Source organism: Gallinula chloropus, assembly GCF_964237585.1.
Source record: "Gallinula chloropus genome assembly, chromosome: 1".
NCBI classification, from domain to species: Eukaryota; Metazoa; Chordata; class Aves; order Gruiformes; family Rallidae; genus Gallinula; species Gallinula chloropus.
Genome location: NC_140085.1, coordinates 125,296,131 through 125,314,030, shown reverse-complemented (window position 1 = coordinate 125,314,030; position 17,900 = coordinate 125,296,131). Strand labels below are relative to the sequence as shown.

General features: G+C 41.7%; 1 protein-coding gene across 4 annotated transcripts in view; it reads right to left on the bottom strand.

Moving 5' to 3' along the window:
• Positions 1 to 17,900, bottom strand: part of DMD (dystrophin) — a gene marked incomplete at its 5' end in the record, with an annotated part of 1,290,802 nt that overhangs the window by 69,486 nt on the left and 1,203,416 nt on the right. For all 4 annotated transcript variants that reach the window (XM_084279200.1, XM_084279202.1, XM_084279199.1 and 1 more), the window contains 2 exons: positions 3,543 to 3,617; positions 15,083 to 15,144. In XM_084279200.1, coding sequence (XP_084135326.1) covers positions 3,543 to 3,617; positions 15,083 to 15,144 — 137 coding nt within the window. The remainder of the gene's footprint in view (positions 1 to 3,542; positions 3,618 to 15,082; positions 15,145 to 17,900) is intronic.

Here is a 17,900-nt window from a genome sequence, read left to right as displayed (position 1 = left end):
TAATAAAAGAAAGGCTTTTGGAATATCATGCTTAACCTACTAGCATATAAAATACAGATGTTCTAAGGTCAGTGTTATATCCCGCAAAAGCCTATTCATCAGACCTGTTCCTAAAAGTCTCAGAAATACACCTTTATTCTAATAAATTACTCGTCAATTTGGAAATAGAGCACTGCCTTCACAACACCTTCATCTCCGAGCTCTAGGCTGAACTCGCAGTTCCTTTGAGACTATGAATCAATGGTAATTAAACGAACCCCTCAGGCATCTGAGTGGCAGCTTAATTATATATGCAGCTACCGCTAAACATGGGTCATTCCACTTTGTGAAAGCTTTTCCCACTAATAAGCAGCAACTTCTGAAAAGCCTTTCAACCTGCTCTTCGTCAACCTCCTGTCCTATCTTGAAGTTAATAACACACGTTCATCTTATAACAAGCAAGAAGTGCTTGCCACCACGGTCTGCTTTAGAGAACTTCTTTTCATGGGAAGAATGGCTCTGGTCCTCACCACATTAAGCTCCTCTGGCATCTTTCCCACCAAGATTAAAGAAATGTGTGTGTGAGGGTCCTCTCCCAGAACCAGGAACTGCGTGTTTCTAGCCCCAAAGTAAATACAGAGGTCCCACAAATGACAGGCTTTCAAAAGACAAGCCCCAGCAGTCAGATACGAAGAGTTGTATATACATTGCTACTCAGTGACTTGCAAAGCTTTAGCTGAAACAAACTGTACCACTCCATGCTTTGCACTTTTTGTGGCTTCTCCCCCATTCTTTTGCTCTTTTCTATTTAGAATTCTAAAATTGACTCCAAAATCTTTGAGAGTGGTACCTTCCAGTTTATTTTGAAACCTAAGTCAACTATGTAGGTATTTCTCTAGTACATAAGGGAAGGGGAAAAAAACCCATTAGAATATGTGTAACTAGACACCAACCGGCAGCCAGATTGCTAGAAAAGTATAAAAGACGACCTGGAATAACTAATCCACTAAAGAACAGAAGTGACAATTAACAGGCAGAAGGAAGTATGTGGTGGAGGTTGTAACTTGGGAAAAACTCAACATATGGCTGGTTATAAAAAGTATTAATGATGTTCCCGGAATGCAAGATCATCATCTCCTCTGTAACCTGCTGCTGTTGGCTGGTATATTTAAAAAATATATAATATATTTAATCTAGCCTGTATAAAATTAAAGGAAAACAGCACCCTAACAGAAGTTCGAGTATTTTCTTTTGCTGCATCTCTACGAAAGGTTAGTGAATACATCTCATTTCACTGACATCACAATGTTCAGATGTGGTTTGCACTTGAAGATCAGATCCTTAAAAAGTAGCAAAACAAGAAAGCCAACATGCTTTGATGCGATTATCAAAGGAAACCACACGTTATAAAAAAAAATCCCCAAACCGGTGCAACAGTTACACCTGGCATGCCCACAGTTTCGAAGCCTGGGAATGATACAGTCACACACTGTAGATTCTTCCACGGTAACACAATAGAGAAGCATCTGTTTGTTAAGGATTACCATTTTCCCTAGTCTTCTTTGGGTTTATTGTCCTACTGTCTTAATGTTCATTGGGATGATTTACAAGCTGAAAAGAGGTAAGTCTAAGAATAGGTTGTTTTTAAAAATGTTTCTATTCTTGCTACTGAGAAATAAGCTGTATCTTCACTTCTGCAGGCCCTCAACTGTGCACACATCTTTACAGTGCTCCTCAAGACAAAACTGCTCCTCTTTTTATGAAGTTGGCAGAAAAGAATATACATTTTTAAACTCCTGCAGCTTTAAAACTGAAATAAAAAGTAAAGGCTGAAAGCAGCAGCTACTGCAAGTGGAATTTAAGGATTTTTGGCTATGCATAGCACCCCTGAAACCCAGCACTGTGCTCTATTTCTACTAGTGCCAAACTGCATAAAAAGAATTTTGTAATGAGTTGGAGATTTTCAAAAAAATCTAATTAAACTGAGTTCACAAGGGACACTGAACTCACAGAACACAGAAATGCAGTGATGGTGTCTCCAAGCAAAAATATTTTAAGAACAAAAACTGCTAACCAGATTCCTTAAATACTTCTCCTTAGATACAAGTATGAAGAATGTGCTAAAGTAATCAGTGTAAGCGCCACTGCATGTCTCTGGAAGCATCCATCCTCAGAAAATCTACCTAAGTGTAACCTTGAGAGGTGAACTGATTTCAGGGTGTAATTACAATTCCACATTGTCCAAGACGAGTCCAGAATTAGTCAGTGGTAAGAATCAGGGTAACACAGATAAAATAGGATACAAAATTTTGTGCTTTCAGCCATAAAAACCTGCTACAAGTTCTAGTTGTGCACTGCCAGCTACAGACACAAACCCATACTTCAAAAAATGTAGTTTCTTGCTTCAACACTGTACTGATTATGAATATTCTTCACTACATATTGCTGCAGCTTCTCTATACTACGTTTCCAGAATGAGTGTGGCAGGAGTGCCGTGCCAGGGAAAGTTGTTTGTATTTCTGATCATCATCATTCATTTGTTGCCACTGCATCCATGTTGGGATCTTTCATTATGTTACCTGACTTCTCACTTTTTTCCTTCCTCTTTTTCATCTTAATTTTTTATAAATTAAAAAAATTAAATCTGTTCATTAGTGGAATTTGCCCATGCTTATAAGCCTAAAAGCAAGCATGCTCAAAAATACCGAGGTTTGACATGATTCCAGAAAGCATGTGAGCACAAATCCAAACTTGAGATAAATCAACAGTTGAGACATTTGCAACTGTGTCAGAAATTTAACCCTGTAATTAAATGCTGAATAGGGAATGCTAAAATATTTTAATAACTCTCCAAGTTGTGCCACCTAATAAACTGCTTGCTTTGGCAACTGACTGGCCTACCAAGAAAACTATGAGCAAATTATTTAGCTCTCAGGTTACAATAGGTTGAAGAGAAACATAACTCCAGTGACAGGTAGAATACCATACACCAGTCGAGGGAATTAAAGTGTTAGAACATGCACACTGCTAATGTATAGCTGATGAGAGACTTCTGAATGTAACCAAAAGCTGAAGAAAAATGAAGCTAAATGTTTAATGCAATGATCTCGTTTAAAGGCAACAACCCCTCGGGGTTCAAGATTCAACTTATCAAATCATTAGCAACTCCAGCTCTGGAGTGATTATTTCATAGGACTAAAATCTTGTTTGTTTGGTCTTGAGCTGTAAAGCAGCCCCAGACATGGGCTGTGGCTCCAGGAACAACCACAGTGAAAATACCCGGCTAAAGAGCAAGAAGATAAATACTGTAGGGGATGATAGCTTGCTTTCTGATCCTGCAGCTCTGTCCTGTGAGGGACAGACCTGCAGACCACCGACCACTTTGGTTTCAGAAGGAATGTGCAAACCGGTGGCAGCAGAAGACCCTTCAGGTGAGAGGTTTCCATCCACCCGGCAGAGCCGGGGGAGCGTGGGAGTGTTTTTCTGCTTCCAAAAGCTGTGAATACACTTGAGTGTCGGTCAAAATCTTGGCAGCAGCGGGTGAGGCAGAGGCAGATACTTACAGCAGAGGGCTTTCTGCAGCCTCCGGAGTTTCATGGCAGTCCGGTATGCCGAGAACCTGACGTTGTTCAGGTCAGCTGTGAGGGGGAAATATTGAAATAAAAGATCAGCTTTACACCTGAGAAATAACCAGACTCACAAAGACATTCAGTTGAGCTATGAGGTTATACTCGTTGGTTACAAAAACAGAGCGGGGGGCAAAAGTACATTAGAAACTTGAAGTCACTGAGCAAAAGCCCTCAAACCTTCACAATCAGTCATCCAAAAGAAAAACACTCAGTCCTGAAGCATTACTTCCTTTCCTTCAAAGGCACTGAACTTAAAGAGCACTGGAAAGGACAACACCAGCGACTGCAGCAGTTGTCTGAAAACACGGCAGCCTTTCACACGGCAGGCGCTGCGAGGGTGATAAGAACCTGAAACTCCCCCTTGTCTGCAGCCAGGCTGGGTACGGGCAGCCCCAGAGAAGTGCTCTGCCCAGGAAAAAAAACAACAAACCAAAAACCACACCACCAACAAAAACCCCCAAACAATGAAACTTTTGTTCTTTCCACCCAAGCAGATCCCAGCCGTGCCCTGAGATGCATGTGACACTTTCCTGGTGACAAGCCAGCTCACCCAGCCAGGTGAGCTCCCAGGTAGGCTCCCACCTCCAGAATGGCAGGGAGCAGGTGGGCTCCAGGAGCACGGTGGGGAACAGCACCTGGCTAAGAACAAATGGTGCAGTGTGATTTTTCCTAGGGCCTTCTTGCATGGTTAACGAAATTAAGACATGGACCCATGTCCCCACTGAAGGTTTTAACAATGGCTTGCAAAAAACTTCCTGGGACAGTGCAGGAACAAGATGGGCCATGTGCCAAACCAGTCACACTGCACCAGAACAGAGGAGCCACTCGAAACACCAGAGGCTCCATACTGGTTATCAAAACATTAAATAGCACCAAACTGTGGTGATCTCCACAGCAAAGCACAGCAACTGATCCATGGCCTACACAGCAAACAGTAGTCAAAACTGAAAAGAAAGGAGGTGGTGTCTTGGGCCATATATGGCTAAGAAACTGCACCGTCATCAGTGAAACCAGATGGAGGAAGACGCAGTTATTCATCTCATCCTTGGCTTTGGTGAGGGTGGCCTTGGGCAAACCCCATTTACAACAGGAACGACAATAAAATTCACTGAAAGTGAAGTTGAAGCTACTGTTGCTGAATTGCTGTCATCAGCACCTGTACATCAGCTAACCCATAATTTACAACTAGATTTGGCATACCAAGGCCACAGTGCAGATACACCACCGCTTGCATTATTCAGAATCAAACTCAGATGCAGAAGCGAGCACAAAATCTGCAAATCTGGCAAAGAACTTTTGTTTATGTGAGCAGATCACCAGATACCCAAGCTAACTGTGTGCAGCTGCAAGCTGGTACCTTTGTCAAAGAGAATCCAGGTAAGCCATCAAGGTTGCTTTTTTGGGGGCAAGTCCATGAACCGATGCTGTTTCCCAAGTGGCACGGCCAGCACCTCCCAGGGATGTTACAGGGCGGCTGCAGTGGGAACTGATGAGTGGCGGGGGGACACAGGCGTGTGCTACAGCGTGGTCACCCCCACTGCTGCTGGCGTGCTTCTGGCCCTGTCACCTACCCAAATAATTCCTGGGCACAGACACTCCTGGGTATTTAAGCTATCTAGGGACTGTTCCTGACAAATCAGCTGGCATCTTGTAAGGGTTTTCTAGAAAAAGGACTGTTTGTGCCAGCCAGTTTCAGCTCTCGGCAATACCATTGAAAGTATTTAATTTACTGATGAAACCCATGGGGCTTAAGGAGTTAATGATGGGAAAGTATTTGGAAAATGTAAACTACTATGTAAATACAAAAAGAACATTAAAAAGCTATACTGGCTCAGAATAGAGGTCTATTTAGCCCAATAAGCTGCCTCTAAGCTTGGCAGACTTCTAGAGAAAGGATATGATGAAAACCAGGGTAAATACAAAACAGTTCTTTGCTGGCGTGTGCGCGGAGGTGCTGTAAAGCTGTTTGCAATGTGGTATCTCGGGTATAACCATCCCAACATCATCATTTACAATGCTGTACAGGTATAGGTAGCAGAGGGAACATAGTCTCAATTACATTAATTTTAATTAAGCTGTTCTGAATGAGTAATTTGAGGCTTGATGATCCAGTATTTTTGTATACCTTAATAAAAGCTGCTGAATGTTTCTAAAACACGCCTTACAGCAGAAGGGAAAGTTTCATCTCTCTGTATAATTCCTTTTTCTTTGCACAGAACTAATCACCTTTTTAATGGGCAGCTCTCCTGTGCTCCTGCCAGCTCCCTCTCTCACAATCATCCTGACAGGTCCAGAAGCTTTCACATGGTGCGGAATACAATGAGCAATTTAAATAAAGCAACTTCATTTTCCTTGAAGGAAAATTAATAAAGCAATCCCTCGGAAACACACTGTGACTTCGGTTACATTTTGTACCCTTGATGTGAATCTGCGCTTGGACTCCGGAAAAGAATATATACTAGATTATGGCTGGCATTTCATAAAATGAAGAAGTCTTCCCTAAATTTTCCCTGGGTATTCTGAAATAAGGTTCTCTACTTATTTAAATTTTAAGAAACATTAGTAAATATATATGCATATTTCAGGCCTCAATCAGGGCAGACAGTACAATCCATGAAGACACTCCGTCCTGCGAGTGCTGTAGTTTACATCTATTTTCCTATATATGCAGTATGCACTGAATTTATTATCAGCCTTAATGACACTGCTGCCAAGAAGCATCTGCCATGAACAATCAACAAGCAAAGTCAGCCCTCATCTCAGGTACCAGGAAAGTAGCAGCAACGTCATCTCATGGCTCTACAGGCCGAGGCCAAGCATACAGGTTGCTCCATTCCCACCTCCCTTACTGTTATCGCTGTTAGCCCCTGCCCAGCTGCTGTGCCCGTCTCAATGGCTCATCTCATCTTCTGTTACACCCCCACACTCTTGACGAGGTGGTGACAGTCATTTGAGGTTGCTGGAGCTTAATGATTTAGCTTTCCCCCTCCCTACTCGTATGAAACCGCGGGTGGTGTCTGTCTCTCCCCCGAGCTACGGCTGGAACAAACGCGTTGCTCTGGAGCAAACAAGGGGAATCCAGGCCTAATTGGGTTCAAAGTATTTCTCTTACTGGTACATGACCCCATTTAAACACACTGTAGAACAGAAGACTGTCAGGGAGTGAGACTTTGTCACTGGGAGCGTTGGAGGCAGCACCACTACCAAGGGAGGAGACGGGAGCAGGGCAGCAGAAGGCGCTGCCTGGCCACAAGCCAGACACTTCTGCTGGGAATGTGCAGAGGAGGGAGGAAGGAGGCTCAAGCAGCAAAAACCTTCTAAAGGTCTATGGAAACACCAATAATTCCTCCTTCACTGTGGGTTGTTGTTTGGTTTTTTAACATTCTTGGGTCCAGAGGGGAAAAAAATCTGATGCTTTTCTACTCCAGAACAGCCGACTGAAAGGTCATGACCTACTAAGGCTTAACTCCCAACTTTTTATCATCTCTGAGCAGGTTGGGGAGCTCACTATACCACACAAGCTTTCCTCCAGCTGTTTCCTCCCACTCCTAGAAAGTATGCACCATCTTGTCATCTAAATGAGGTGGTCAGAGGGTTGAAAAAGCCTTTGGAGTATGCGAAAATTTTGCAGGTTGTTTGATTATAGTCTACAGTCCTCAGTTGCTCTGAAGGTAACTTTCAAGCTTTGAACAAAAAAAATATCAAAACTCAGGACCATAATTCTGTTCGTGATCTGAAACAACAATGTAGTGAAAGAGGTCACTTGGCCCCTGGAAAAAACAGACTGAGGAAAGGATCACATGGGCACATTTGGTGACACTTATATTTACATTCCAAAGCAAAGCAAATCTATGGTTCTCCCATCACTCCGCCACGAAGGGAACATAAATCCTTCCAGGGTAGAAGATTTAGGATCACGTTACAGAAGACCCGTAAAATGAGGCAGGAGGTTACAGCTGATGCCTTTGCGGCAATGAACAATTCCCACCAACACAGTACTAAGATCTTTCCACGATCTTCCTAAGCTTTGCCACAGCCCTCCCACTGTCATGCCAAGAGCAGTTCAAAGCACTAAAGCGTCTGTGACTCTTAAAAATTAGGAAATCTCCTTCTGCTGCTTTCCTCTTTTCATTATCATCATGACAAGCACCTCCCTTTGCTTCATGGCAACTAACAGTAGGGAGAAGGTTACTGAGAAAAGTGATTTCCTCCAGGTCCATCATATGCCCTACAACATATGAGTATGTTCATGTTCATTCATATTAAAATGAGTAACACTGAACAAGAAACTCTTATTACATATGCAGCTTTAATGAAGAGGACTTCAGACTGCTCACAGGAGTAATTCAAATCAGAAATATTATGGAAAGATGATCAGATAATTAAATCCTACCGTTTTCTACATAATTCTGCATGTTGAGAGAAACCTCAAAACATAAGGGTTATGTTCTTCCTCAAAAGAGCTAAGACAGCCTCATCAACTCATCTCCCAATGTTCTATTTTTCTACGCTACTGTAGAAACAGTTGTAATTACACATAGCAGATCCTTTTGCCAGTGGATAATCAGATTAAAAACCCCACTCATTTGAGCAGCAGTTAGTGATTTGTATCACAAATTCGAACCACATGCTAGAATGTCCCACCAACTACTGACACAGTATCAATAAAAATTACTTTTAAAAAAAAAAAAAAGGATCTTTTCATGCAAAAGTCCAGATTTTACACTGTGATACGAGTACTATTTTAAGATGGAAAACAGATCCTCACATTCTTGAATCTTACTGCACAAAAAAAGTTGGTAAGCATCTAAAACCAAAAAAAAGCTGGTTTTTAAAATAACATATTTAACAAGAGGTGTAGTGCCCAGCATGGAAGGATTTTTGGGTTTTATTCTTAAGTAATCACATCTATAAGCCAGACAACAGGTTTTAAGTAAGGTGTTGTAAGTGAACAGCTTTCCATGGTGGTCCTTAAACAGAGTAAGCCCCCTACAGCTGCTAAGAACACTCAATGACTGGGATATTTCATTTGATAACATACTGTTCTCTGACATAGACCAGTCTCACCAAGTGTCTAAAAGCTCTGGGATGGGCCAGATTACCTCCTGTCAAAATGCTGTTCAAAGAATTTGTCTCTCACACGCAATGTAATCTGAAGGCAGCTCAGGAAGTCATTTCTGTCTGGAAACTTTTTAAAGAGTGTCACTTGTTTACATTATTATGAATATTGTAATTGCTTTTTATTATTTGACAAGGACAAACACAACCATTTCACACTTGTTTTACAGACAGCAATTTTCTCACTGTCTGGACACCATCAAACTGAGAAGAGCAGCTTACACGATTCAGGTGATACCTATCTCAAAAGTAAAATTTAGCAAGTTAGCAACTACAGTCTTTCAAATAAATTAGGTGTCATCAGGTCAAATCCTCATCTTAATTTGACAAAGATTTATAGAGTTTTGAGGGATTGTTTTGTTTGAAGGTTTTTTTTCCTCTTACTTATTTGCAAGGAAAAAATGTGAACCTACAGTGATAGACCTCAAGACCTGGAAGTCTAGCTCAACCATAGCTTGTGACATGCCCACGTAGCCCTCCATCCACTGCTAGCAGTGGATAAACTATTGCAGGAATTACATGTCACTGTTGTTCCTGACTATGCCTACCTAATAGGGGTTAAAAACCTGTTTACTGTACAGTCCTGAATAGACCATAATTCCACTACCAGCCACTAAGCTTTCATGTTTCATCAGGCACTGATTGCACTCTGACTTCTTAGGAAGCTTCATCTCACATCGATTCAATATAGCTGTGGCTCCCTGACTGGCTGGTAAGAATGCTGGGTTTCTTCCTGCTGCCCAAAACCTGTACATAAATCTTTTAATGATGCCCTACAGTGACATATATCGCCTCTTTAGGAATTGTAATTTAAAAATGCAAATGAGACAAACTCACAAAGGAAAGAAATTAATCAAGTAACGCTGCTTAATATCAGCTGAGTCTCAGCCATGGACTCTTTTATTGTAACAATAATTAATGCTATCATCTACATTGCTTTGAGAATAAATAACAGTAAACAGTGTTACTATATACACAGACATACAGCTTAACCACTCTCCACGACACAATATGGCATGCTGTACTAAGACCTGTCCCACTGAGTAAAAAAAGCTGGTAATGCCTCTGCAAATTAGTAAGTGGGAGTTACCCAGGGCACCAAAACGCTACACTGATTGCATATAGACCAAGTGCATGAACACCACAGCATATGCCAGCATCCCGATGACTGGACCAGTTGATGTAACCTAAATTCCCAAAGGTTTAGCCTCCAATGGCTCTTCTTCAGCCTGCAAACCCAAAAGTGTAAGAAAGGATATGGTATACACCTGGGTAACGCCCCATTACAGGGTCGGGATGTGAGAGTGGTTTGCAGTTAGGTCAGAAACCCTTCCTGCGTGTGCTAGATGAGAAACAGCTGTAATGGAAAAACACCAAATAACCGAACAACAAGCAAAGAACTTTAATTAATGAAAGGTGTCAGTTTGCAAACCGATACCTTTTCGCCATATACTCTTTGGTGAAACGTTCCTTTGTACTGGTCACCTATACCATAGCAGAACATCACTTTGCTCTCTCTGTAAATTCCTCCTTCACTGCTAACATGCCTGTGGTTTCATTTTCAAGGTTAACTTCAACCACCTACCTTCTTCTCTGCCACAGTTATGTTTATTGTCTGTTTGGTGTGTGACTACTCAGGATGCAAACACACACTGCTAGATGACCTACTCTAGGGCTGACTACTATCCAAAGTGAACAGAATCCAACCAAGCCTATTTTCTGAAATAAGAAGTTTCATCGTTCAGATTGCAGCTAGCTTGAAAAGGACATCAGTGAACAAGGAACCTTTACAGAAAGGCTTATGTATTACATTTCAGTAGAAATCAAACGATTGATGCGTGCAACAGGCACATGTCTTAGAAGTAAAAACATGGAAAACAGCTGAATATGAATAAAACCTCACATTACATACATGGTTTATTAATTTACAATAGAAACTACTGTGGCAGAAAAGGGCAGTTTAGCCTCTTCAGGCAACATTTCAGAAGGACAAATCAAAATGCCTAAACCAAAAAGGGTGAGTTTATCCACCTCAGCTATTCAGTGCTGGAAGCTCACATTGCTGCACAAGAGCAGCCAGCCTCAAGACTAACCCAGCAGCTGCTGCCAAAAGCCCAGCGGAGGCTCAGAGGAACCTTCCAGCGTTCTCCCACCTTGTGCTAAGCAACTCTGACATATCTTCTGTGTACTCCACAGAGAACTGCCCCTGCATCCCTCCAAATGAAATGGAAAGCTGTCATCAGCGCACTGCACTCCACGAGGGTGAGGGTGTTTTTCACCCTCCTGTCTTGCCCTGGTGAATTAGGAGAGAGAAACAGATGCACACGACAAGATTTCTTACTGCATCCTGCTATGGCAATTACTGTCCACAGTGACACTAACACACCTTGAGGAGACTCATACTGACATTACATGGGAAGGCTGGAGGAGGGGGACACTGACAGCATGTCACAACAGGCCAAGTTCTCCTGGGCCACCACACCAAAAGGTTAGAGTCCTTTTCAGCTTAAAGGCAGAATACTATCATTCAGAGATAACCTGCCTGCCACCAAATGTTCTCTCTACAAAGTTAATCTGAAGAAAATTATGCAATCCCAGACCACTTTGATTCCTGCTCTTCCCAACTCTCCCCTCACCAAAGGTCCTTGAACTCCTCGGGACAATGAAATAACACAAATTCTCATTTCAGTGATGCCCTGCAGCCATCATGAAGGATGAGAACATTTGTAAAGGGGCTGCAAGAGCACAGTGTAAAAATACAGATCTGCTGCAGGGGAACTGCTTTTGGAAGGAAAAGCAGCTGGAGCAGTTCTTGGTGCTTTGAAGACTTTCAGAGGGAAGTCTGAAGGAAGTGGGAGCGGCACATAACAATGAATATGAACCAGGGGATGTCTGTCAGCCTTTGAACCTTTCAGGCTGGCACATCACTGATTTTTTTTTCCACCTTTCCTATTTCAGCATTTAGTTTTTCTCCATATTCTGAACTTATATCATTTCTCCTTAACCAATCCATATCAACATCTATTACATATATTCAAATATACAGCTACGGTCATTGCTGCTACTTTGACTTGACCATTAAGCAACAATGAAGTTATTTAATATTGACAGCTTACTGCATAAATTTAAGTAGACATAACTTTAAATGAAGAGTGAAAATTGCCCAACTTGACACAGGAATAGGTGTTTGACTAAAAACGATAAAATCACAATGTTGTTTTAATAATAATGAAGAGCAGTCAAGAGCAAGCATTTTAATATCTGAAAAAGAAAAGCTTCTGTTAAAAGAACAGCCAGTTAGAATTTTCTGATACACATATTCAATTTCAAATCAAGTATTTTACAGTTATCAATACCTTCTTTATAAACAGCCACATTTCAGCAAATGAGCTCAGAGAGAATTTGAGAATACTTCCTTCATTGGCATAATTCCTTCCTGTGAGTTCTTTCTGCTTCCACTGACATGGTCCCTACTGAAGACAGGATACAGGGCTTCCTGGATTGACAATCTGATCAGGTACAGAAGCGTACACTCCATGTGCCTACCTTCTTTTATTAATACCAAATAACACTCCCAAATGTTTTTATGAATACCCAAACCTCTAAAGACAGAAACTTGAGCTAGTAAGTGTGAAACTCGGATTAGTCTATTTTAGCAAAAGGTAATGCAGCGATTTGTAGGAGTGTGAATTAGACATGTGAACATTAAAACTAACATTACTCCTTTTACTTAGTGCCCTGTGTCTCAGGCATAGATAGATGAGGAAGGTTACACTGTGCCAGCCTGCACTTTCCTCATTCACTTAAAAAAAATTAAGCTTTCAGTAATTTGTAGGAATTTAAATTAGACATAAAGATCCCCCAGCAAATTAAGATATACTGGCATGTATAGAGCTACATCATATAGTGCAATTATTCCCTACAGGCTAAGTGTAGGCGTTGGAAAATGGAAATCAAAACTCTTGATGGCACTGATGCGCTTGGTCTCACTTTTACATTTACCTGGATTGCAGAACTCATGTTTTCTACCAGATTTTTAAAATGCATACATACTAAGCCCTTTACTACTTTCTCCATACGAACAAGAAGCAAAATTTGGATCTTAATGGGAGAAAAATAATAGGGTCTAATGAGTATGCAATACAAAATCGACTTTAATAATATCTTCTCAGATAAAATATTACTGAACAGCCTGAAAAGACTTCAAACATCCCATTATTACCGTTTTGACCTGAGGCAAAGCAAAGCACTGAAAATACATCAAGTGTTCTGTTCAAGACTAAACGGGTTATGCTTGTATTATGCAATTTGTATGAGACTTAGGCAACGATGAATACACCCGATTCAGATATAAAATAAATAAATTGCTAGGTTATTCAGTAGCACTTTTATCAAAGCTTCACCCCATATGGCAGTGCACAAAGAATTGCCTTGTCTAATCTGTTCTGCAAATATATACAAACACCTGGATTTACTAATAAAGATACACACCCTCTGCTAAAATCAGCATCGCTTCCATATTAATGAGTACTTGGTCTCAACCTCAAAAGAAATAGAACTAGCCAGTCTTTCTGCCCTTTTGGGCATTCCTTGCTCCCAAAACCAGCAGGATTTTACAAGGAGAAAAAAAAACCCAAAAAACAAAGAAACCAAATATGCCTAAACATGCTCCTCCTTTCTGCAGTAAGGCACAAGGATCTCTAAACTCAACATTTGGGCGATAGCCTTAGTGATAAAACTCAGTTAAACAAAATGCAAACCGACTTCTGCAGTCACACGTCTTATGAACTGTTGACCTGAACCCATCTGGAGGCTTTTCTCCCTTGTACATAGTTACCTCTTCACTTCTCCATATTCAAGAGCACTCTAGCTCGAACAGGGAGACACAGGAAGAAAAGCAGTTGCAACAGGGCTTCAGGTCTGAACAAGGACAGTATCAGAAATACTGCGCAATCTCCAGATCAAAGAAGGCTGCAGAGACAGCACGATGCTCAATTAACCAGCAACTGTTTGAAGATCTACCTGTATTAAAGGGATGTCTGCACGTGCAATTACTATTTGTCCTGAACCTTTTAAGCCACTCACTTTAAGAGTAGAAATATAAAGGAGACAAATAGGGCAATACGTTATAATTAAATGGCAAGTCAATACTTGTTTTGCTTCTGCTTTTGGTTCCCCTGAACTTACACATCTTACATCCCTTTCTGACATACAGAGCTGTATTCTGGTTAACTTTTAAATAAATTGCTGCCATAGTGCTAATGCTATAAGGAAAAAAATCTTCACGCTGTTTCATTCCATTTTATCATATCCCTTTTCTAAAATATTTTTGGTATGCCTTTAACTGCAGAGCACCATAGAGATACCTGAGTTAACTTGAAATAGATTATGCTGGCATAATTAGGCTGTTTTCAGCAGCTAAACTAGAGTTTAGCAGGAGATAATTTAAGCTATTTTTCACCATGGTAAATAAGCCTGCGCTGAATGCTACATTTGACTGCCCTAGTGCTCAAGCTGGCTTGTTTAAAGCTGGTTTATGTACGTGTGCTGTACAGACATAGCCCCCTTTATGAATGCAGCATATTCATCGATATTTCTTGCAGAGAAATGGCTTAATTTTTATTATAAGCTCTATTATTTATTAACAGAACCATTAAAAGCAAAGAGTTAGCTATTAAATGGTCTGCCAAGCAGCCTACACTAGAGCACGGATTGACCTATTTTATCTTATAGATGTGCTTCTGTTAATAAAATCCAAAGCTGCTAAAAAATAAAATCTCCACCAGAGAGGTACATCTGAAGTCATAATAAGCATGCAATTTGGGTATTCAAAATGACATCATGACAGCTGCCATGCCTTCCAAGTATTGAAAGTGCTTTAAAAATAAAGCAGTGGTAACGCAGTTTGGCAAATTGCTTCAATTGGCTTCCTACCATCCAAAAGTCAACATTAACAGCAGCTTGGTTTGATTTTTTTCATCTGCCTTTTGTAAAGTAGATTAGGCAGTGAGAAGATTCGGGGTTTGTTTTTTTTTTTTTTTAATTTCTGTCCCAGGCTTTCAGTAAGGCTCTGCAACAATGCACCCAAATTACTTCGTAAACCCAGTGCACATACCAAACGTGCTAATTGAACATCATTTTTTCCACTGCATGTTTGAAACGTGTTATTATGCCTTACATATTTCCCTCGCAGAAGATTTTAACCTTGATACAAGCACTGTCTCTCACATTCACTTAATTTTGCTTTTTACTGCTTCTGGAAATCCTTGCCTTAAAAATTCACTTGACTGGGGGAAAAAAAAACCCAAAAAACCCCGAACTCCAAGCGCAACAAGCAACGGACAGAGGTGTCTTACCTAAAGACTGGTAAAGCTCAGTCATCTTGGGATGATCCCAGCAGGTCGTTTGCGTCTCATGGCTGCAATACAAAACAGGAGAGTTAGTAAAGTAAAATCGCTCCCTCCACCGCACAGCGAGGGATCCAGGTTGTACATCAGAGCACAGTGCCAGACCACCGCCAGCAGCCTGAGCTGCCCTGGCAGGGGGTCTCAGCAGCAGTAGGCACGTCTTCCTTCAACACCAGGCGTTAACTCAGAGCACTTTATTTGGGCACGGGCTCAAGAAACAAAGTTAAAAGTAATGCTAATATGAAAAAGACAGCAAGTGTTCAGCTATGCTGTAATGTTTTAGGGAATCTTTAAGCATAATGATCAATTCTTAAAAAATCATCCTTTCATACAGCTCATTCCTCAGCTCCTCCAAGAGGAGGGACACTTAAAAGAAGGCTCAGCTCTTAAAGCCTTATGGAAATTCTGACCAGATACCAAGAGATTTTTCACCTGCTCTCCCCTATGCTCTCTTAGCACTCTTTGCTATGGAGTAGGCAAGAGTTACCCAATACAGTGGCCACAATCCTTCCTTTTGGTCCAAACTCCTGCACTAAAAGCCCCAAGCAACATCCCACTGAGTCATCACCAGCTTCCAGGCCAATGCATCCCAACCCCCCTATCAACAGTCTCTCTTAGCAAAGACTGTGGCTGCTCCGTGCCTTCCCAGGGATGCCCAGGCCCGCTCCCTGCCCTGGAGGTCCCTGTGCAGTACCAGAGCTGCTGGCATAGGGAGGGGAAGCTGAAGTGGAGTTATGAAATGCTGCAGTATGACCAGAATGTAAATTGGGCAGTCCCTGCATTGGGGCCAGCAGTCTTCAGCTTTGCAACACCACACACCAAAAGACATGGAGTGTGAGAAAGGCAACAAACTGAAGTGTTAGGGGGCATACTAGCAGCTCATGTCTCCTAAGGTTACACATCTGAGGGTGGTTTTCTTTAATGACAGCATAGCTAATGTCAGTATTTCCATTAACATAGGAAACTTTAAAGAATATTCTCCTTATCTCTCCTGTGGCCAATAAAATCCTGCTTACAGAATTCAGCTACATTAAGAGATCATCGTGAGTACAGATTAAAAAAACCCTCTGGAAAGCATGAGCAGCACACAGTTGCTAGCAATCACACTTGTAACTTCTGTACTTGCAACGCAGACATCCTGGTTCCAACACATGTATCATTTGGGAGAAAATACGCAGGAGAGCAGGACCTGATTCATGATGTTGTGGAGCTCCTGAAGCCCACATCTTGAAGCTCCAAGAGACCAAGCCACAACTCAGCCAGTGGGCTGAATGCACCTGCCCACCCATCTGTACACTGGAAGAGTGAAGAAACTGGGAGGTTGTTCAGAGAGCAAACGGTCCTCCTCCAGTTCTCTGTTTGAGGCAGTGATGCTCCCAACTACACCTTTACAGGCTAAGCAAGGGTAAAGTTTTCGATGAATCACTTCAACACCGCCCCTACTCAAGGGAACAAGAAAATCGTGACATCTTTTCTTGGTATGATTTAATTTTGGTCTTAAAAGACAGGCTATTTTTTTTTAATCCACATGAATACTTTACTGGCCCAGTAACCCCTATACATTCAGTAGCTTACTACATGGAATATTTCCAGATTTTGCTCTGTAACTGAAGAACGAACAGGATCACAAGCAATAAGCATAAGGAAAAAGCGCTGCCATAACACTGCTCTAGTTGAGCACAGGATTTTAAAGAAGCCCTGTCTCATCAACCTCAGCTTCCCCTCCCTTTCCTAATTCCTGTGGCGGCTGAAGGCAGTGAAAGAGGGAGGAGGACACTAGAAGAGCAAAAGCAGTCTTGTTCTTTGCTCTGGTAAGAAATGAGTTGTGCAAAGGGAGGTGGCTGCAGTCACATTCAGAAACCTGAGCCTGGTCTGGTTTTGGACTTTTTATTTTTAAATTTTTTCTAATACAGAAACTATGTGGCTTCAAGTGGAAACCTATGGATCTGAGCCACCTGCACCCGATCCTGAGCATCCTACTATGCCTGGTTCAGGCAGGTTCTGCAGAGCAAACACAGCAGCAGCAGCTTTTACCCTACTCGAGTATAAAGTGCATTTTTGAAGGAAAATTGAAATGGCTTCGTTTACACATCAGGGCCCTATGGCTGCCAGAAACCTCTGCTCATACAATGGCAGTCCAAAGGGAAAGGGAGGGTATTCGTTACAGAACAGCCTCATAGTCCAAGATGTCAAGATTAACGGACTGCAGCCCCAAATAAAGATGCAAACCCACAGACCCGAGCCTGCAGTTTGTTCCCACACAGCGTATGCCCCACATCAACAGTTGCCCAGGCACGAGCCTGGCCGACCCGGCTCACTTCACTGTGGGCAGGTAGTCCCAGATGCAGAGATACTCAAACAGCAATTGTACCGTGGTTTGCATGACAAACTTTGGAGTAAAAATGAGAAAAAAACCGCTAGGCACACAGTTACAAGAAACATCTGAAAATCATCTAATTTCCCTCTGTGAAATTACTTTGGCAGCATCAGGTTGTTCTGTGGATAAACCAGACCACCTCAGACCCCATAGTTGTTCACCTGGTAGCCTTGAAAGGCACCAATTTCCCATTAAAATCTTTAAAAGCCATTAGGTATCTGGCAAAGGTGTACCTATATCAGATTGTAGCATCCTATGCCTCTGTTGGACAGAAGAACAAAAGGATCATCTTACAGGTGGTAAACCATTATGGTTGACCACTAATCATCATTACACGGAAGAGTAATTTATTGATTTTATTTCTGGGTTTTTTTAATAAGAACCATCAGT